This window comes from Macaca mulatta, chromosome 6, assembly GCF_049350105.2.
Source record: "Macaca mulatta isolate MMU2019108-1 chromosome 6, T2T-MMU8v2.0, whole genome shotgun sequence".
Taxonomy (NCBI): domain Eukaryota; kingdom Metazoa; phylum Chordata; class Mammalia; order Primates; family Cercopithecidae; genus Macaca; species Macaca mulatta.
In genome coordinates this window covers 77,605,886-77,628,322 of record NC_133411.1, presented here as the reverse complement: position 1 = coordinate 77,628,322, position 22,437 = coordinate 77,605,886, and the positions used below count along the sequence as shown (strand labels likewise).

Here is a 22,437-nt window from a genome sequence, read left to right as displayed (position 1 = left end):
ACCCGGGAGGCGGAGCTTGCAGTGAGCTGAGATCCGGCCACTGCACTCCAGCCTGGGCGACACAGCGAGACTCCGTCTCAAAAAAAAAAAAAAAAAAAAAAAAAAAAAAAAAACCTCAAAAATTAGCCAGGCGTGGTGACACATGCCTGTAATCCCAGCTATTTGGGAGGCTGAGGTAGGAGGATTGCTTGAACCTGGGAGGTGGAGGTTGCAGTCAGCAGAGATTGTGCCACTGCACTCCAGCCTCGGCAACAGAGTGAGACTCTTATCTCAAAAAAAAAAAAAAAAAAGTTTTCAGTTAAATCTTCTGGATACAAGTTAGGTGAATATTTTACAGATAGATAGCTAAGCCAGGCCAAAAACTCTTGAGGGGAGAGGGGAAGATAAAGTATCAGAATCATCAGTGAATAGGGGATCTCAAGCTACCCATGCCCCGCCTATCCTTCCTCACTCTCTGAGAAGCAATGTTTTGATTACCATTCACATTGCAAATGTTTCTGATGTGTGTCTTAGTCCTCAGCATACTTGGGCATAGGAAGGCTACACATCATAAACAAATACATTTGGTGATGGTGGGTGGACTGTAACAAAACCACGGACACACAAAGAAACTTAACCACAACTGTGGCTGAATACTAAATTGTTACCTCAATTGTTTACGAAACTCTTTGGATTAAACTTTAAAAGAAACTCTGGTCTTATCATTTTAAGCTTAACTTAAAAAATAATTGCCAGCCAGGTGTGGTGCCTCACACCTGTAATCCCAGCACTTTGGGAGGCTGAGGCGGGCGGATCATCTGAGGTCAGGATTTTCAAGATCAGCCTGGCCAACACGGTGAAACTCGTCTCTACTAAAAATACAATTAGCCAGGCATGGTGGTGGGCGCCTGTAATCCCAGCTACTTGGGAGGCTGAAGCAGGAATCGCTTGAACCCGGAAGGCAGAGGTTGCAGCCAGCCGAGATCGTGCCATTGCACTCTAGCCTGGGTGACAGAGCAAGACTCCATCTCAAAAAAAAAAAAAGTAATGCCAAAGGAAAACCATAGCACTGGTCTGGGAATTTTATAATCAGTAAAACAAAGTTCCTCTATACCTGGATTTTATTTATTTGAAAGGCCTTTCTTTGGTTGTTTTTTGAGACAGGGTCTAGCTCTATCGCCCAGCCTGGGGTGCAATGGTGCAATTAAAGCTCACTGCAGCCTTGAACTCCTGGGCTTAAGCAATCCTCCTGCCTCAGCCTCAGCCTCAGCCTCCTGAGTAGCTGGAACTACAGGCCCATACTACTATGCCTGGCTGGTCTTGAATTCTTAGCCTTTGCCTCCCAAAGTGCTGGGAGACCTTTCTTGCGTGACTATTGGTATAAGTAAGAGCACTGGTGAAGTTCACCAGCCACGCTGTGGAAAGTTCAAAGTGGTTACTGCCAAAGTTCAAAGACATGGTTACTGCCAAACATTCTCTCCACTTCAATCTTTATCACAAAAGGGTGCTAAGGAAAAAACCAACCAACACCACACAAAAAACTGTCTCCAGTCCTGGCTGGCAAAGAATGAAATTACACCAGTGACCTCAATTTGGGAGGCAACAACTCCGACACCTGGTTGGTCTCCTTTAATCATCAGAAGGTGCACGTAGCCCAGGAAAAGGAGAGCTGAGTCGGTACCTGATCCAGTCCTCCTCCAGCTCATCACAGGACTCGCCGCCAGTTGTGTAGTCTGTTTCATAGTGATCTTGCTCTGTTCTCTTTGACTTTCCTGCTCTTCCCTTTGCAGAAGTCCTTTTTGAAGGTGTCTCAAAGTTACCACTGCTGCTGTAACGAGGCTGCCTGAAGTCATCCACAGGCGAAGTCACTGGAAGCTCCTGAACCACTTCAGGAACCCTAATAAAAACAGGCATCATTGTTCAGTACACTACAGCCCTTTGCCAGTGCACTGTAATCACAGAGTGCAGCCATAATAAACACCAGGAGACATCTGCACACAGGTGCACTCAAGCAAGGACTTCAGACAATTGAAGTCTTGAATTGCTTGAACTTCAGTTCAAGTAATCCACCTGCCTCAACACTAGCACTGAGCAGATGCCTCGTTTTCTGCACGCAATTTGACAGCAGTTCAGAGTCCTCTAATACACACAAGTAGTAGGTTCCAATTTAAAGGGGAGTAGCCATTTTTATACCTTCTAAGTACAATGGATCTCAGATTTCATTTTAAAAAGTTCAGGCTGATCTATAAGAGGTGTTTACTTGACCTGTGCCAGGGACTTACTCTACAAATGCTGTCAGGAAAATAATGATCATTCTTTTCTACAGGCTCTTCTGGTTCCCTGGAATACTGCGTGGGGAAGAATGCACATATGCTCTTTGTAATATTAATCTTATACTACCATGTAGCAATTATCATATTAAGATAAAATCTTGCAAAATAAACTAAATATCTAAACTAAAAAACTAAAAAGCTTTACATTACAATAAATTAAAGAGTTCCTTTAGGATTCTTTTTAAAATTGCTGTTAATCCTGAAGTCATGTAGAATGAATAGAAGGGTTACCATTACACACTTATTATTTTTTCTAATACAATTAAAGTTGCATCACAATTGCACATTTATAGTGTTTCAGACATAAACATGAAAATAACCCTAACTGAGGAATAAAATACCAAAGTTGAAAGTGGGAACTACTTCTGAGTAAAAGAAATACGAAGTTTCATTTTCTTGTAGAAAAGGGCAAGCACAGAAATGCTTCTCACTCTCTGAGAAGCAATGTTTTGATTACCATTCACACTGCAAATGTTTCTGATGTGTGCTTAGTCCTCAGAATACTTGGGCATAGGAAGGCTACACATCATAAACAAATACAAAGAATGGGCCTAAGACTTTCCAAGCATCAGCCTTGCCATTCCAGTCAACTATTTAAAACGTCTGAAGCGTTTCTTTTTGCTGCCAATTTACATAAACTATCATACTAAGCTTTATCTTCCAGGTTTAGTCCCTTTTCTAGGTGATCCACATGTGCTTTGCTCTAACTGTTGTCAGAGTCTTAGATTTGTAAGCATACAATTTCTTGCAGACTCTAAACTTTGGGGTATGTGTGTGTAGATGCAGGTGGGGGTGGTATTTATTTCTTCTTTCAAGATTTATGGCCGAGGGCGGTGGCTCACACCTGTAATCCCAGCACTTTGGGAGGCCAAGGTGGGCAAATCCTTTGAGGCCCCAGGAGTTCAAGATCAGCCTGGCCAATATGGTGAAACCCCATCTCTACAAAAAATACAAAAATTAGCCGTGCATTGTGGCGAGCATCTGTAATCCCAGCTACTCGGGAGGCTGAGGCAGAAGAATTGCTTGAACCCAGGAGGCAGAGAGTGCAGTGAGCTGAGATCGCACCACTGCACTCCACCCTGGGTAAAAGAATGAGATTCTGTCTCAAAAAAAAAAAAAAAAATGTATTCAGGTAATATGGCTTTGTGTGCTATGCTAATGTTACTTCTAATGGAGGGAAAATGTGACTTTCTCCATGAGTCAATGATTAACAAGTTCCTAGACACTCTGCCAAAACTGCCAAGTACTATGCTTCTTCTTCGAGGTAGCAAAACAAAACCTTTAGAACGCAGTGGATTTATTTTAGGGGTAAGGCCAAAGAGGGAGGAAACTAAAGGGCAAAAGAAATTACAAAAAAACATAAAAAGTAAAACATCGAAGTAGGCCTCCTGCCAGAATTTTTATATTCTTGATGTATCTTTACCTTCGAAGTTTTCCTCCCCTCCTCCTACACCCCTTTAAAATATTAACATACTTGATCTAGCATGAAAGCTAAAAGCAAAATGTTTCACAAGAAAAGTACTGACTACAGGTGTGAGCAACACCACACTGGGCTAATTTTTAATTTTTTTTGTAGAGACAAGGTCTCACTCTGTTGCCCGGGCTGGGCCCTCCACATTTCCCGAGCTGCACTGATCTTTTCAGCCCAGCATGAAGTTTCCTTTCCCAAAGCTTACATAGCAAAAAGGTTCTGATTGGCCCTTTTCAGGTCACTGTCATCCTTGAAGCCAGGAGAATGTTCTCTGATTAGTAAGACTTAGATATGCCTCCCAATAATGGTGGCAGCTCTAAAATACACAGTGTATAACAAACTTCATTCTAATAGTCATGGCATTGTTGATCATAGGTTGTTTCTCTGCTGTCACTGATTCTGTGTGTAATCAGAAAAGGATTCTTATACATATGTTTTCAATTCAGTAATTGTCCTTAACACCTGACATGCATAGAGTACTGAGCCAGGTGACCCTGGGAAGACCAGGTCCATGTTCTCACGGAGGCTGCAAAACAGGGGTGGAGGAAAGTGCACAACTCCACTGAGATCAGGGCAAGGTAGGAGCAATAAAGGCAGCATGAAGGAGTGTGTGTGAGAATGAAACAAATGACTGAAGAATAAAAACAAGCCAGCCAGGTGCAGTAGCTCACACCTGTAATCCAGCACTTTGGGAGGCCTCGGCAGGGGGATCACTTGAGGTCAGGAGTTTGAGACCAGTCTGGCTAACATGGTGAAACCCTCGTCTCTACTAAAAATACAAAAATTAGCTGGGCATGGTGGTGCACGCCTGTGATCCCAGCTACTCGGGAGGTTGAGGTGGGAGGATCACTTGAACCTGGGAGGCGGAGGTTGCAATGAGCCAAGATTGTGCCAAGCCTCCAGCCTGGGTGACACAGCAAGACTCCATTTCAAAAAAACCACCACCAACAAAAACCCAGGCGTGGCTGCATGCACATGTAGTATTAGCTACTCAGGAGGCTGAGGCAGAAGGATCACTGAGTGCAGTAATTTGAGAATTCAGTGAGCTATGATCACACCACTGGACTCCAGCCTGTGTGAAACAGTGAGACTCTATCTCTGAAAAGTAAAAACAAATAAATAAATAAATGTAGATGGCTATGCTGTCACAACAGAAGCTGAACTGAGAATAAAGCCAACATACCGACAGATGAAAGCATATAAGAGCCCTGCTATCTTCTGAATCCCTCGATTATGCCATGACTGAAGCTAGAGACATCCTTGGGCCTCATGTGACTCAGATAATTCCTCCTTTTGCTTAAGCTACTTTTTTCTTCATGATTTTTTAAAAAATTGAGACAGGGTCTCCCTACGTTGCCCAGGCTGGTCTCGAAATCTTGGCCTCAAGCAATCTTCCCACCTCATTGGCCTCCCAAAGTGCTGGGATTATCAGCCTGAACCACCATGCCCTGTCTTAAACTAGTTTAAACTGGGCTTCTGTAATTCCTCTAACTTGCATAAAAGTCCTAACATCATCCTACCAGCCTATTGCTACCAAACAATAGTCTCATTTGGCAATGCAAGGAGTCAGTCTTTGAAAGTTTTGCATTGCAGCAACATTCAACTTCCTTGATTTATGAAGGCTAATTCAACCTGGGTGTGGACAGGATAATAGACAGTGTACCTAATAGGGCTCTCCCAAGTTCGTTTAGTAAGTTTGGAGAGGCAACCATCTTCAGCTAAATTCTGGTGTGCCCTGATGCAGGATTAATTCTCATAGCCAACTGCCTTAAAATTCGAAGGTATAGGACATTATAAGCAAAAGGAACCAGATATGAGAGTAAATTGCATGATTCCATTTTATATAAGTTCACTAACAGATGGTGACAGACATCAAAATAGCGGTTACCTTGGCATGGGTGTGGGTGGGTATTGATGGAGAAAGGGCACATGAGGACCTTATGTGGGGCTCAAAATGTATCTTGGTGGTGGGAGTTAAGTTCATATATGGGAAAACTCATCAAGTTGCATACTCAAGATTAGTGCTCTTTTTATGGAATGTACATTATGCGTTGGGAGAAAAAAACATCTTAATACTGAGTTACCTCATCCTTAGCATGGATGGATGGATGGACACAATGTTCTCCATCTAATTCCTTCTCTATCCACTAGAGTGGTGAGGAAGAGACGTGCTCATGGGTTACTAAGCACTTGCGAGAATGCCTTAGGAAAGACAGGCTATGACTTATGTCTTCTTATTCCCATTCAAGTGGATGTCCTCTGAATGCTCTACAGCACTCAGTACTCTACTGTGAATAACACTTGACAATTTCTGTTGCCCCCCAGAAGCTGTAAAATACTTCCATCATTACCATGCTCTGGGGGAGATACTGTGCATTTGTATCTCTTAGTACCACTCCCATTCACCCATTCATCTGGGTTCTAAAATGAAGCATCATGTTTGCATTTTCCAGACTTTCAAAAAAAATTCCGGGGCATAAGTTCAGAGTAGAAACTAGTACAACCCTTATGAAATAAAATTTTTACATCTATCAAAATGAAAAAATGCACACTTATTTTAGCTCAGCAATTCTGCTTGTAGTATTTATCCTCCAGATACGTTCACATATGTATAAAGTGATAAATGTATAAGGTTATTCCTTAGAGTGAGTGGTCTGTAATAACAAAACATTGGGGGAAGTGTGCATCATATAGAATTAATACATTAAGTATACCAGCCAGGTGCGGTGGCTCACACCTGTAATCCCAGCATTTTGGAAGGCTGAGGCGGGCGGATCACCTGAGGTCAGGAGTTCAAGACCTGCCTGGCCAATATGACAAAACCCCATCTCTACTAAAAATTAGCCGGGCGTGGTGGCAGATGCCTGTAATCCCAGCTACTCGGAAGGCTAAGGCAGGAGAATCACTTGAACCTGGGAGGCAGAGGTTGCAGTGAGCCGAGATCGCACCACTGCACTCCAGCCTAGGCAACAGAGTGAGACTCTGCCTCAAAAAATAGTAATTAAATAAAGTATACCTATTTGATAGAATATTATACGGCTATAAAACAGAACAGTGCTTCTTCTTGGTTATAATTTAAAAAATAAAACAGAATCAGTCAACTCATTGTATACTGCTATGGACAATATCCAAGATAAAATATATTGCTAATGATACTTTTGATATGCTAATATTTTCTGTCTGTTTCGAAACAGGGTCTCGCTCTGTCACCCAGACTGAAGTGAAGTCGCACGGTCTTGGCTCACTGCAGGCTCGACCTCCTGGGCTCAATCAATCCTCTCACCTCAGCCTCCCAATAGCTAGGACTAGAGAGGCATGTGCCACCAGAGAGGCATGTGCCACCATACCTGGCAAATCTTTATTTTTTTTGTAGAGAGGGGGTTTAGCAATAATGCCCAGGGTGTTCTCGAACTCCTAGGCTCAAGCAATCAACCCACCTCAGCCTCCCCAAGTGCTAGAATTACAGGCATGAGCCACTGTGCCCAGCTCTGGTATTTTAGTATTTTAATGGGGGTGGGGGTGGGGGAAATCAATGTACTTTGGCCAGGATCTTTATGTTTTAAAATCTCAGGAGAAATATAAAAGAAAGTGATGACATTAGTTGCCTCTGGGGAGAGGAACTAGGTAGCTGATACCTTTTGTCCCTTTTAAATTTTACACTACCTAAGGTATTCAAGAATAAGAAAGATTAATATTTAAGGAATAAGATTTTCAAATTAATTTCATATGAATTTGTGAAACTACCCTGGTTTTCGTGAAAAGGGACAACACCTGGGAATGCTGTGTAAGCATGCAGGCCTCACAATTTAGAGGCACAGCTGGTGCCAAGATGCAGTATAGGCAGACATTTTGCATGTATGAAAGTTCTGCAAATCGGTCCTTTTATAGTTCATGAGCACAATGACTGGGTGTTCACACGCATGTGTGAAATGTGCCACCCTCAAACCTTGTTACAATATTGGCATATTACCCGTGTGACATAAAAAAGAAAAGAAAAAAAAAAAAAGCTCTGCAAATCATAGCTTAAAATTTTTAGAGGTTGAGGCAGGAGGATCACTTAAGGCCAGGAGTTCAAGACTATCCTGGGCAACAAAACAAGACCCCTTCTCTACAAAAATAAAAATAAAAAATTAGCCAGGCATAGTGGTATACACATGTGGTCCTGGCTAAAGTGAGCTATGAGGCAAGAGGACGGCTTGAGCCCACGAGTTCAAGGCCACAGTGAGCTATGATCACACCACTGCACTATAGGTCTGGGCGACAGAGTGAAACAGCGTCTCAAACAAATGATGAAAAAAAAACTTAGAAGGACTGCATCTCTCTTGTGTACCCTTGTCCCTAACAGTCTCAAGTCCTTTAGTTTTTGTTAAAATCCAAAGACACAGAGAAAAAGTGCTTTCTCCAAATCATTCACAATTGAAATCAACAGCAAGATCAAGTCTGAATACCAAAACAACTATGCACTCAGAGTAAATCTCATACATCATGGGCCACTAATCACGAGTCGGGTGTTGTGGATGAAACTTCAAAGTAGGCAAGGTGCGGTGGCTCATGCCTGTAATGCCCACTTTGGGAGGCCAAGACTGGTAGATCACCTGAAGTCAGGAGTTCGAGACCAACCTGGCCAACATGGTGAAACCCCGGCTCTACTAAAAATACAAAAATTAGCCAGGCGTGGTGGCTACTAGGAGGAGGCTGAGGCAGGATAATCATTTGAACCCAGGAGGCGGAGGTTGCAGTGAACCAAGATCGAACCACCGTACTCCAGCCCGGGTAACAGAGTGAGACTTAGTCTCAAAAAAACAAAAAAACAAACAAAAAAAACTTCGAAGTAACAAAAAAGTTATTTCCAGTAGATACACTTTTAACATAGACATTCCAACTAGCTGAAAGGAAGTTTTTTGGGCTTTTTCAGCCTCCAAAGGAACCTGGAGTTCTAGAATTACAGTCACAAAGTCAAAAGGGCATTTTAGTCAATGATGGACTAATAAAAGTACACGGCAAATGCAATTACATACAGTATATAATACTTGACAATAAACGACTATGCTACCGGTTTATGTATTTACACTATATTTTTTATTATTAGATTCCTTCAACTTATTAAAAAAAAAGAGTTGAAAGAGAAAAAGAAGTTAAAAGAGGTTCAGACAGGTGCTTCAGGAGGTATTCTAGAAGAAGGCACTGTTACCACTGAAGATGACAGCTCTGGGTATGTTATTGGCCCTGATAACCTTCCACTGCAACGAGACGTGGAAATGGAAGACAGTGATATTAATGTAGGCCTAGGCAAATGTGTATATTTGAATCTTAGCTTTGGGTTTGTGTGTGTGTGTTTTTGTTTGTTGTTTGTTTGTTTTGAGATAGGGTCTCTGTTGCCCAAGCTGGAGGGCAGTGGTGCAATCACAGCTCACTGCAGCCTTCCAAAGTGGTGAGATTACAGGCATGAGCCACTGCACCCAGTCTGTATCTTAGTTTTTAACAAAAAAGCGTAGAAACTAAAATAAAATTTACATGGTACAAATAGAAAACAGCACTTTGGGAGGCCAAAGTGGGAGGATCACTTTAGGTCTTTTCTAGAGAGTCTAAGAACAGCCTGGTGGCAAGGCATGGTGGCTCATGGCTGTAATCCCAGCACTTTGGGAAGCCGAGGCAGGCAGATCGCTTGAGCCCAGGAGTTCAAGACCAGCCTGGGCAACATAGCAAGACCCTGTCTCTACAAAAAAATAGAAAAAAAATTAGCTGGGCATGGTGGAGCACATGTGTAGTCCCAGCTACTGAGGTGACTAAAGTGGGAGGATCGCTTGAGCCTGGGAGGTCAACGCTACGGTGAGCTGTGATCACAGCACTGCACCCCAGCCTGGGTGACAGATCGAGACCATGTCTCTACCAAAAAAACAAAACAAAACAAAACAAAAAACCAAAACCAAAAACAACAACAAATCTTATAGAGTAAGGCAATTATTCCTCTATATCTATACAATGTAAGTACGGGTTTTTTGGCTTTTCTTTTTTTTTTTTTCCTCCTGTCTCACTATATTACCCAGGCTGGATTTGAGCTCCTGGGCTCAAGTGTGATCCCTCCCACCTCAGCCTCCCAATTAGCTGGGACTGCTGGTGTGCACCACTGTGCCAGGCTTTGTGATTGTGTTTTTCGTTGTTGTTCTTTTTTTGAATTTTTTTAAAACAGAGTTTCACTCTGTCACCCACGCTGGAGTGCACTGGTGCAATCTCAGCTCACTGCAACCTCCACCTCCCAGGTTCAAGCAATTCTCCTGCCTCAGCCTCCTGAGTAGCTGGGATTACAGGTACGCACTACCATGCCTGGCTAATTTTTGTATTTTTAGTAGACGGGGATTCACCATTTTGACCAGGCTAGTCTCAAACTCCTGACCTCGGGTGATGCGTCCACACTGGCCTCCCAAAGTGTGGGGACTATGGGCGTGAGCCAGTGCACCCAGCCATGTGATTGTGTTTTAAGTGCTATTACAAAAGAGTCAAAAAAAGTAAAGTTATAGAAAGCTAAGATTTATTATAGAAGAAAGAAAAATGTTTAGTAAAGTTAGAATAGCCTAAGTATAGTGTTATAAAGTGTACAGTAATGTCCTAGCCCTTCATATTCACTCACCACTTACTCCCTGACTCACCCCGAGCAACTTCTAGTCCTGCAAGCTCCATTCATGGTAAGTTCCTTACAAAGATGTACCATTTATTTATTTATTTATTTATTTATTTATTTATTTATTTATTTTAGATGGAGCTTCGCTCTTGTTGCCCAGGCTGGAGTGCAATGGCACGACCTCCGCTCACCGCAACCTCCGCCTCCCGGGTTCAAGTGATTCTCCTGCTGCAGCCTTCCTGAGTAGCTGGGATTACAGGCATACGCCACCATGCCCGGCTAATTTTGTATTTTTAGTAGAGATGGGGTTTCTCCATGTTGGTCAGGCTGGTCTTGAACTCCTGACCTCAGGTGATCCGCCTGTCTCGGCTTCCCCAAGTGCTGGGATTATAGGCGTGAGCCACTGCACCCAGCCAAGATGTACCATTTTTGATCTTTTATATATACTGTAACTTTTTTGTGTTTAGATATACAAATACCACTGTATTACCTCTGCCTAGAGTATTTGGTATATTAACATGCTGTCTGCATTTGTAGCGTAGGAGCAAGAAGCTATACCACATAAGCGGGCTACCCATCTGGGCTATCCATCACAGTGTTAAGTACACTGTGATGTTCACTCAAGGATGAAATTGCCTAAAGACACGCTTCTCTGTATTCCCATCGTTAAACAATGCATGACTATATATGTAAAAATACCGATTTTATCATCCTTAGGCAAAAATTACATCCCTGTCCATACCAATTACCTCCAATATTCTTCTCTCACTAGTCATTAGGTGGAATTAGAATTGGGCTTTAGGGTAAGTGTTTCCACCACAGAGATATCATTTCAATAATCATATGGCACCTACCCTAGGCCAGACGTTCACTGAAGTTTCACATCTCCCAACAATGAGGACCTAGCACAGCAAATGAAATACCACAATTCCTGGATTCAAATGAAGTCTTCCAGTTTAACAGAAATGTATGTGGACAGGGTTGATTAATGTGCAGTGTCCTCCTTCTGTTTATGAGATCCAACAATTACAGGCAAAAGGAGAGGCTGAGCACAGCACTGACCTCTGCTTAGTCACTTCCTCTCACCCTCACCTAAACTTCAAAACCAGAAATAGCAGAACCACATTCCTAGAGTGAAAGAACCCAACCCAGCCTTTCAATTAAACAAGCAAGTGAAAAGAAGCATTTTCAACTTAGAAGGGAAAGAGAACCCCACCCTCCTCAACCTGGTCTTCCAAGTGGCCGTAGGCCTCTCTACCAACAAAGCAAAGATTGTTGTAATACCAAGATCCAGATCCAGCTTTTGTGTGCACTGCTGGATACTTTTTTAAGCAGAAAGGTACAAAAACCAATTATGTGCAAATATTCATTTTTACACTCAGTCTGTCAAACTAAGAGAGACGCTACTTACGGTGTGGATTTATAGGAAGACTCTGGATAAAACCGCTTGTCATTCACTTTGCCGTTGGAAGAGTATGCCATGGGACTGTCAACTCTTTCCGCATAGTCAGATGGGGGTGGAGGCACGTCCTGTGTGCCTGCAGACACATTTTTAACCTTAAAAAACCCCAAGAGATAGTTATTATTTATCTTGTAATGAAAAGGGGGCATACACTGAAGAAAATTATCTTATATGCATTATCTAGTATTTATGTGGCCCATTAATGCTATTAATGCTAATAAAAAAAAGGCAATCATTAGAGGTTAATAGTCAAATCCACTTTTTAATAGACATATAAATAGTGCTACCGCTAGTTGAAACAAGTATATTACCAAGAAGAAAAATCTGATCACCTCGTTCTCATTCTAATGTAATTAGGTTTAATAATTATCCATGGCAATTTCCCACCTCCATATTAGGAAGACTGGTCTCATTACCTCACACCCACATTAGAAAGACCATTCTCATTTAACCTAAGCCAGGTCCGGATTAGGAGAATTTTCATTTCTAACAAGCTCTCAGGTAATGCTATGTTGCTGTCTGTGCACCACACTTGGAAAAGCACTAATCTAGAACAAAGTACACTGGTGGTTCTTAATCCATTCATCTCTCAACGTGGAATGTTAAAACCACAGAAGAAATCAAGCAGTTCAAGCTGACTTCTGCTCTTTTAATAAGAGATTTGTTTATTCTCCCTTAATGTAGGTTCTTAATGGCTCTATTACTAATAGCCTACGCAATATATCTCACAACATCAGTGCCTTCCCTTTCCACTTTCCTTATTTAATTGTGATGTGTAAGTGAATTCATCCTACAGAAGTAACATGCATTAGAAATTATGCCTTAATAGGCTGGGTGCGGTGGCTCACGCCTGTAATCCCAGCACTTTGGGAGGCCGAGGCGGGTGGATCACGAGGTCAGGCGATCGAGACCATCCTGGCTAACATGGCGAAACCCTGTTTCTACTAAAAATACACACACACGCGCACAAAAATTAGCCGGGCGTGGTGGCATGCGCCTGTAGTCCCAGCTACTCAGGAGGCTAAGGCAGGAGAATCGCTTGAACTGGAGAGGGAGAGGTTGCAGTGAGCAGAGATTGTGCCACTGCACTCCGGCCTGGCCGACAGTGAGACTGTCTCAAAAAAGAAAGAAATTATGCCTTAATGTTAGATACATATACAGGTTCTTCTTATCTGAGGAATGTAAGCCCTTTCTTAAAACATATCAGGCCTGGAGAGGCATTAAAATGAAACAGCAATCAAGTCCTACTGCCCCCTTGAGCTATGTAGTTATCTCCAGAAACTGCATAACCTAACAATGCTCCACACTGGGCACCATGACCCTGCTATAGCTCAACATGTAACAACGTTATTTCTGTAAACCAGTGAGAATTCTCATGAACAACTTTGTTTCTGCCCACTCCTCGTGCCCCTTTTTTGCCTTTAAAAACTTGCTTATAAAAAAGGCTGAATGGAACACTCCCCAGGGCAGCTTGGAAGCATGTCCCAGGCAGCTGTTCTCAACCTTGGCCCAAATAAACTCTCTATATTAATTTTGCCTCAGGTTTTTCCCTTAGGTCAATGTTAACATGGAAGGCTTACCACAGAACCTTTGGGATAAAAAATTTAAACATACAAAGCACAGCCAATTAGACTCCCAACACTGTTTTATATATATATATATATATACACACACACACACACACACACACACACATATATATATACATATATATATATATATGTGTATATATATATATATATATATATATATATAGAGAGAGAGAGAGAGAGAGAGAGAGAGAGAGAGAGAGAGACAGAGACACGGAGTCTCACCCTGCACCCAGGCTGGAGTGCAGTGGTGCGATCTCAGCTCACTGCAGCCTCCGCCTCCCAGGTTCAAGAGATTCTCCTGCTTCAGCCTTCTGAGTAGCTGGGATTACAGGCGCCCGCCACCATGCCCAGCTAATTTTTGTATTTTTAGTAGAGACAGGGCCTAACCATGTTGGCCAAGCTGGTCTCGAACTCCTGACCTCAAATGATCCACCCACCTTGGCCTCCCAAAGTGCTAGGATTACAGGCGTGAGCCACCCCGCCCAGCCACTGTTAGATTTTATGTTTTATGTAACAGCTCCAACACTCTTGACATTTCACCTAATAGTCTTTAAATTATTACATATCACTCTGTAATTGAGAAAAAAAATTGGAAAAAAAAAAATCAAAGACCTCAAACAAGTGCTAACCCTAGATGAATCATTTAGTTGTTTTAAGGCAAAGGAATAGAAATAAAGGGTGGAAAAAAACTAAATCTACAAATCATTTCTGTGAAAAAGAGCTGCTATTCAAAAGGGTAGAACCGCTTTAGCTTTGTGATAGGATCAATGGCATTTTAGCCAGGTTTGGTACACGTGCCTATAGTATCAGTTACTCGGGAGGCTGAGATGGGAAGACCTCTTGAGCCTGAGAGACGGAGGCTGCAGTGAGCTCTGATTGTGCCACTGCACTCCAACCTGGGTGACAGAATGAGACCCTGTCTCAAATACATACACAAACAACCAATGGCATCAGATTATCTGGGCTCACCCCAGGTCTGCCAACCACAAATTCTATAAAGCCTCAGTTTTCCTCTGGAAAAAAAAAAAAAAAAAGAAGAAGAAAAGAAAGAAGAAAAGAAAGAAGAAGAAGAAGAAGAAGAAAGAAGAAAGAAGAAAGAAGAAGAAGAAGAAGAAGAAGAAGAAGAAGAAGACGACTACCTAGTACATAAAGTTATTTGACGATTAAATGAGGTGACAAGGTATCACATTTACCACAGTGCCTTTAAACACAGTAAAAATTCAAAAGATGCTGGATTTTGGAATTAAGGCCACTGGATCTGATCAAATTAATTTTTACAAGAATTTAGAGGTGGCAGAAGACCTTTATTTGGATTATTTTGCTATTATAAAGCCTTACAATTAGGTTCAGCTTCAATATAGTGTATCTTCCTGCAATACACATTCCTTACATCTTAACTTTCCCATTCTTAGTAGCATTAAAACACAAGATGCAGTCTCCGGACTTATCCAGGCAGTACTGCATGCAGAAAGATATTTACCTACCCCTCCAAGTCCATAGGGGTATTCTTGATTGTTTAACATTCAGAGTCAGAAAGGAATAGAATCATTTCCCTCTGAAAGTGGAATTTGGCAGCAACTGCGAAACCAGTGGGTGGGTTACCACGGAGTGTGCTCAGATCCCACCACAGGGGGGAAGGGAGGGGAGCACTCGGTTCCCACAGAATTCCTTACAACAAAAGTTTACAGCAGAAGTTGCCAAGCTTCACAGGCAAATGCTTCACCAAACCAAAGCCTATTCTTAATCCAATACCTCATCAGAATTTAAAAATGCTTCCTTTACTTAAAAGCCCATTTTATACTTCTCTAGGTCCCACCCCCTCCTCACAGCGTGAGCTTTAGCAGAGTCTGGGTATCTTTTCAGAGATTTCTTACTGGCTAGAATGCCCCTCCCCTTTTGCCAGCTATTCCTTAATTGGGCTTCAATTCTTGGCTCACGTGCCACCACCTCCTCCTCATACAAGCCCCTCCTGGATGAGGCACCAACCTGTGCTATTTCCCTACACCTGTGCATACAAACCTCCCACCAAATCACGTATACACTGCCGAACAATGGCTTACTCACAGTACAATGGCTTGCTCACCTATCTCACTTCAGTAGGCAGTGGACTGGGCTTAAGCCACCACTATCTGACTGCTTACAATGAGCCAAATATTGAAGTGACAGATCATTTAGTAGGCATGGCTCTACAGACATTTCTTTTTCAGAAATGAGGAAGCTGTGGCTCAGGAAGTTAGACAAGTTTCCCAAGAACCTAGACATAGAAAATGGAAGTGAGCTGAGATCCGGCCACTGCACTCCAGCCTGGGTGACAGAGCGAGACTCCGTCTCAAAAAAAAAAAAAAAAAAGAAAAGAAAAGAAAATGGAAGGGTGGGCAGTCTCCTGCTTTCCTCTTCGAGTCTCCAAAGTACCACACAGTGTCTGGCACAAATCGGGAGCCCCAAGTTTGCTGCATAAAGGTTACCTCACTGATAACTGTTATATTCCTACATGTATACCGAGGTATCTTATCAATGAGGCACGCTGAGCTGACCTTTCTCTCTTAGCGTCAGCAGAACTGGACTAGCTTGACCACTGACTCCACCCTCCAGCACAGATCTTTGATTAAACCTTTTCTATACACGTGCATAATAAACTCCAAGGCAGTGCTCCCTTCAGCAGCATGTATATAAAGCTGAACAATACAGGGAAGGTTAGCATGGCCCTTGGGCAAGGATGGCACCCAAATTCATGAAACATTCCACATATTTTTTTTTTTTTAATTCTGAGCCAGCTATGATGCCACTCCAAGAGTCTAGAGGCAAAGGCAAAATATATTTGAAAAACAAAATATATTTGAAAAGATCATTTTTTTTCTCTCTTTACGCTTCAATTTTTCTGAAAAAAAGGCTAAAATATTTTTTCCTCTAACCCACTTAATGGTATCAATGCAAAGTAAGTATAAACCCAGTATCTGTGGCTTTTGAAGGACAGGAGGAAAGTAGAAGGGGGTTGGAGGGGGCAATACAAAGTGAACAGGTGCTCATTTCTACAAGGAATCCCCAACCTGTATTTCCTCTTATGAGATAAAGGACTTCTGAATTTCACTGTTATTACTGATAGGATCCCCAGTCAGCTCATAAAACTCAATGATGTAGTTAAAGTTCTCTTAAAAAAGAAAAAAAAAAAGATTTTAATTTTCAGTAAGATTTTTTTTTCTTAAGAGATGAGGCCTTGCTATGTTGCCCAGGCTGGGCTTGAACTCCTGGACTCATGCAATCCTCCTACCCCAGCCTCCTGAGCAGCTGGGACTACAGGCTCACACCACTACACCTCGCTTTTAAAGAATGAGAACTTGAGAAAACCAGCTAGGCATAATTCTAAACAGTAAAATGTCTTTGTAACAATTTTCCCTTAAGTAACTTGAGGATATCTCTAAGAAACTAGGGACAGAAGAAAGCAGGATGAAAACACAAATTAAAGATTTCTCTAGGCTGGGCGCGGTAGCTGATGCCTGTAATCCCAGTACTTTGGGAGGCTGAGGCAGGAGCGATTACCTGAAGTTGGGAGTTCGAGACCAGTCTGGCCAACATGGTGAAACCCCATCTCAAAAATAGCCAGGCATGGTGGCGCACGCCTATAATCCCAGCTACTTGGAGGCTGAGGCAGGAGAATTGCTTGAACCCAGGAGGTGGAGGTTGCAGTGTGCCGAGATCGCACCACTGCACTCCAGCCTGGGTGACAGATTCCATCTCAAAAAAAAAAACAGTAACTCAGACTTACTCTTGAAATTACATTTTGGCCAACAAACATGAAAAAATGCTCAACACCACTAATGATCAGGGAAATGCAAATCAAAACCACAATGTGATACCACCTTATCCTGCAAGAATGGCTGTAGTCAAAAAATCAAAAAATAATAGATGTTGGCGTGGATGCAGTGAACAGTGAACACTTCTACCTTGCTGGTGGGAATGTAAACTAGTACAACCAGTATGGAAAACAGTGTGGAGATTCCTTAAAGAACTAAAAGTATAACTATCATTGGATCCAGCATTCCCACTACTGGATATCTATCCAGAGGAAAAGAAGTCTTATACGAAAAAGGTACTTGCACATACATGTTTATAGCAGCACAATTTGCAATTGCAAAAACATAGGATCAACCCAAATGCCCATCAATCAATGAGTGGATAAAGAAACTATGATACATATATTATAGTGTGTGTGTGTGTATATACACATATATGATGGAATACTACTCAGCCATAAAAAGGAATAAATCAATAGCATTCGCAGTGACCTGAATGAGATTGGAGACTATTATTCTAAGTGCAGTAACTCAGAAATAGAAAACCAAACATCGTATGTTCTCACTCATATGTGGAAGCTAGGCTATGAGGATGCAAAGGCATAAAAAAGACACAATGGACTTTGGGGTCTCAGGCAAAAGCATGGGAAGAGGGTGAGGGATAAAAGACCACAAATTGGGTTCACTATATACTGCTTGGGTGATGGGCACACCAAAATCTCACAAATCACCACTAAAGAACTTATGTAACCAACACCACCTGTTCCTAAATAACCTATGGAAATAAAAAAAAAAATTAATTAAAAAAAAAAAAAAAAAAGAAATTACATTCAAAAAGGACAAGTGCTCACACTAAACATGCTTAAGGAGTACGAATTATTAATTTAGGGGATACTTAGGGAAGTTTTTTTAAGATTCTTATTCCAATCAAGAAAGAACTTCAGTATTTCCAAAATAGCAAAATGAAATATCTTTTTTTTTCTTTTTTTTTTTTTTTTTGAGACGGAGTTTAGCTCTTTTTGCCCAGGCTGGAGTGCAATGGCACAATCTCAGCTCACCACAACCTCCACCTCCTGGGTTCAAGCAATTCTCTTGCCTCAGCCTCCCGAGTAGCTGGGATTACAGGCATGCGCCACCATGCCTGGCTAATTTTGTATTTTTAGTAGAGACGGGGTTTCTCCATGTTGGTCAGGCTGGTCTCAAACTCCCGACCTCAGGTGATCCACCCGCCTCGGCCTCCCAAAGTGCTGGGATTACAGGAGTGAGCCGCTGCCCCTGGCCGAAATATCATTTTTATTGATCTTCACAAGAGGTAATTATGAGGATAAATTTTTATTCAAAGTTTAATTGTACTCATTAGAAGTGTTCTGATTCTGTCACTTGTGAAAAAATTCTTTGTGACAAATAACACCTAACACTCCTTGGAGAGTTAATGAAAACATCCTAAACCCCTGTGGGATGCCAAAAGGAAAACAAAGAGGGCAGCTCTCCTTTAGCGCAGCTCAGGTGCTCTTCTCCGAATATGTACCGTGATTCTTCCTCGCCTGAGAGTAAGATGGGTCTACACCACCATGTTGGTCCCACCTTCCCCACCCTGACTCCCTGAAGTCAGAGAAGGAATAAAAAGGTCAAGAAGGAATGTTCTAGGTCACTCTGAAAGAAAATCTTCTCTCCTCCAAAACAAAGATTGGGGAAAACACTTATTCCCACTTAAATCAATTTCATATTTCATTTAGAGTTACTAAAAGCAAAATATATGCAAATTATATGCAATTATAGCTAATCCTAATTTTTCCCCTCACCCTAATTTCATCCCTAGTTCACATATGGGAGAGAGTCAGACTAGACCTGCCTCCATGTGGCCTAGCAATGTGCAAAAGCCATCTATCACTAAGAAGGAAAGGGAAGTTCGCCTGCTGAGTATCCAGCATGTGCCAGGCAAACCTGACTGTTTATTCTCACCGCCACCCAGGGAGACACAATTATCTCCATTTTCGGATGAGAAAATTGAGCTTCTATGGTTAAATTAACTTGCTCAAAGTCACAGAGAAGGTAAAGTAGCAGAGGGGAGATTTGAACCCTGGTCCATCTAGCTCCAAAGCCCAGCTCTTTCTGGCATAACAAACTGCCACCTCAAGAATTCAAACATGGCTTGAAGTACCCATCTTGGGTACCTGGTATTTTGACTGGTCTTTGTAACAAAGGAGACCATTCTCATTGTCTTAAACTCCTCACTGTTTTGAAGAATTTTATTTGCCTATTAGTTTAACTTGGTAAGAGCAGCTATTGGTGCAAAATTATTATGAGTATGTTTCAGTCACCATGTGCTTTTGTTTGGGTCAGCGTTTAGGAACACCTCTCTCAAAAAGGAAAGAGTAGGTTTTTCCCAGCTTGGTGATTAAAGTGGAGAAATACCTCAGGCAGCAGAGGGAGGAGCATCTTAATCTCAAGGATCATCTCCAGGTTTACAACCTGCCCATTCCACCCTCCTCAGCCCTATGCCCTTGTACTACAGGTTCTCAACAGTAAGTGGTCTAACTCGTTTTTCCTGTTTTCTGATATTTTACACCCTCAGATACTCCCCCGAATAAAAGCTTCAAAATTGACTGGAAAGTTCTCTTAGACTTTTCTCCACCTTTGGTCACTTGAAGGCAGACGGTCTCACATGTACTAATCCCACAAATAAAGAGATTGTGGACCAGGTTTAAACATGTCTGGTTATTTTACCTTGCTCAGGTGGCACTCAGGATTTAGGAAACAAATTGCCCCTACTCAACTACACGCTGTCCAAAAATACTAATAATATAGACTAATGAGAACTATAAATAAAATCCTAAGCCCCCAACCGAGAGACTCCCTTTTGGTCAAGAGTACTTCAGAGAAATCTTAATTGAGTTCCTGGCCATGAGAGAATGGGAGGTCAGACACAACTCATTTACTCCCTCCCTTTTGTGGTTCAGGCACAACTGACCAGCATTCATGTTAACATAGAGATCATCAAGATTGATAGAAACAGACTCTTTGTGGCAATAAAACACCAAGTTATAAACAAGACCTAAGGCCATGCCAGACAAGGGTTAAATCCCATACCCCTATTATTTGTCCTAACCATATACTATGTTCTAACTACCATAATAAGGTTGCTCTTTTTCTCCAGCAGCCAAACAAGCACTAGCCTCAAGGTAAGCAAGATTAAAGCAATTGCATAAGCCTACTATGTGCCCACAAAAATTAAAAATAAAAACTTACCAAAAAATACAAAAAGAAAACAACCGCAGCTCATCCACCAACGGATACTGACTGACCCCTGTTCCACAAGCCATACAGCTTTGACTGGACAAGGAACTGATTTCAGTAACTTCCTCCTGATCAGAGTGGTTCTGGCCAGCTTGCAGAAGCTGCAGGTGAGAGCCTTGTGTTCCTGTTTCACCTTTTTTTTTTTTGAGACGAAGTCTCACTTTGTTGCCCAGGATGGAGTGCAGTGGCACTGTGTCGGCTCACTGCAACCACCGTCTCCTGGGTTCAAGCAATTCTCCTGCCTCAGCCTCCCAAGTAGCTGGGATTACAGGCGCCCACCACCACACCCAGCTAATTTTTATATTTTTAAAAGAGAAGGAGTTTCACCATGTTGGCCAGCTGGTCTTGAACTCCTGACCTCAGGTGATCCACCTGCCTCGGCCTCCCAAAGTGCTGGGATTACAGGCGGGAGCCACCGTGCCCGGCCCCTGATTCACCTTTTGATGTACAGGGTCTAACTGTAATACATTTAAATGTTAAGTCTCCACCCCAAAGTGAACGTGGGATGCATGTAACATCAATGTTTGTTCATTACGCATGCATCAGGACCCCATTCATGGATATTCATAGCTCCTCCTATAACCTGTTGAATAGGAACATATAGCCAACCTGTTCAGCATTAAGCTCTTGTCCCAACTCCATCTCCTTCTAAGTGCCTTTCAGTGTCTGCCAGAAGCTACGCTTCCAAGACTGTCAAGGATGGCCACCTTGCAGGTTGTAACTCTTTATAATAAACAGTCTCCTTTCTACTTTTTTCTTCTCTTTCACAGCTGGAGATTCTTTCTAAATTTATAATTGTGTCATCTTTAGGTTGACATCAGCAAAGGTAAATTCTGAAATTCCCTGACAGTCAACAAGTTATTAGAGCTCTGGAAGAGGATGAGGTAGAAAAACCTTGTACTCAATGAGGCTTATCAATAATCTCATTCAAGGCCCCTTACTTAAATGAAAATCCCTGTGAATTTCAGATTGTTAAATATACCTGTACCTCATGCCAGAGTTTTTCAACAGGTGTGCCACGATGTCTTTGGTCATTCAGCCTGTGAGCCAATCATCTGCACTTCCAGATCCCCCTCAGTTTACTCCAGTATCTTGTACTAAGTTACCATTTTCCAAGTATGCCATGATGTAATGATAACTTGCTTACAGTTTAATGGTTGCAGCTTGAATCTATAAAATAGTGGTTCTCAAAATATGGTCCCCAGACCAGCTACATTAATATTACCGACCTACGCCCCACCCAGGCATAGCGTGCGCATCATAAACTCCAGGGTGGGAGTGAGTGGGCTGTTTCAATGAGCCCTCCAGGTGACTCTGTTGCCTGCAAAAGTTTGAGAACCACTGATGTAGACACAATTCTCTTCAATGTTGCAGATCACTGTACCTCATAAAGACATACAAGTTATGGGTCTCGTTTGCCTGCAGTGATGCACAAACCTGACAGTGCCTGTTGTTTGGGCCCAGGTATCATAAAATAACCTAGAGCAACAGTGAGAAGGTTCACTCAGCATGACAACAGCTGAGGGTACCTACTTATAACACAACAGAAACATTAATTGATTCTCAACCCTGAGAAGGACTTCTATCATACTAACAACACAGTGGAAAAGGGAAGGAACACATCTTTCCCTAAATAAAGGAGAGAAGGCACTTTGGCTTGTCGTATCTATAAAGGGTTACTCATTTGTGAAAAGGACACTAATGATCAGGCAATAGACTATACTTCCTCAGGACTATGCCTCATAAAAAGTTGACCTTTATCCCATCAAAACGCTTATAAAAATCAAGAGTATCAGAGAAACTGGTTGAGTTTTGCCACCTCAGCAATTGCCAAAAGGTAAAAAGTAGAAGAGAAAACACATTAGGCCAATAAACATGACATGTTCAGAAGAA

At 42.1% G+C, this 22,437-nt stretch overlaps 1 protein-coding gene and 2 non-coding genes across 6 annotated transcripts in view; 2 read left to right on the top strand and 1 right to left on the bottom strand.

Annotated features, from left to right (window-relative positions):
* The window catches only part of OCLN (occludin), a 60,248-nt gene that overhangs the window by 7,804 nt on the left and 30,007 nt on the right, over positions 1–22,437 (bottom strand). For all 4 annotated transcript variants that reach the window (XM_001094789.5, XM_001095022.5, XM_078004856.1 and 1 more), the window contains exons 5-6: positions 11,814–11,959; positions 1,661–1,876 (exon numbers count right to left, since the gene is read on the bottom strand). In XM_001094789.5, coding sequence (XP_001094789.1) covers positions 1,661–1,876; positions 11,814–11,959 — 362 coding nt within the window. The remainder of the gene's footprint in view (positions 1–1,660; positions 1,877–11,813; positions 11,960–22,437) is intronic.
* LOC114679177 (small nucleolar RNA U13) lies at positions 7,660–7,763 on the top strand. The gene has a single exon (XR_003730852.1). It is a non-coding gene; the product is annotated as a small nucleolar RNA U13 (small nucleolar RNA).
* Positions 16,105–16,207, top strand: LOC114679092 (U6 spliceosomal RNA). Its single transcript, XR_003730776.1, has one exon. It is a non-coding gene; the product is annotated as a U6 spliceosomal RNA (small nuclear RNA).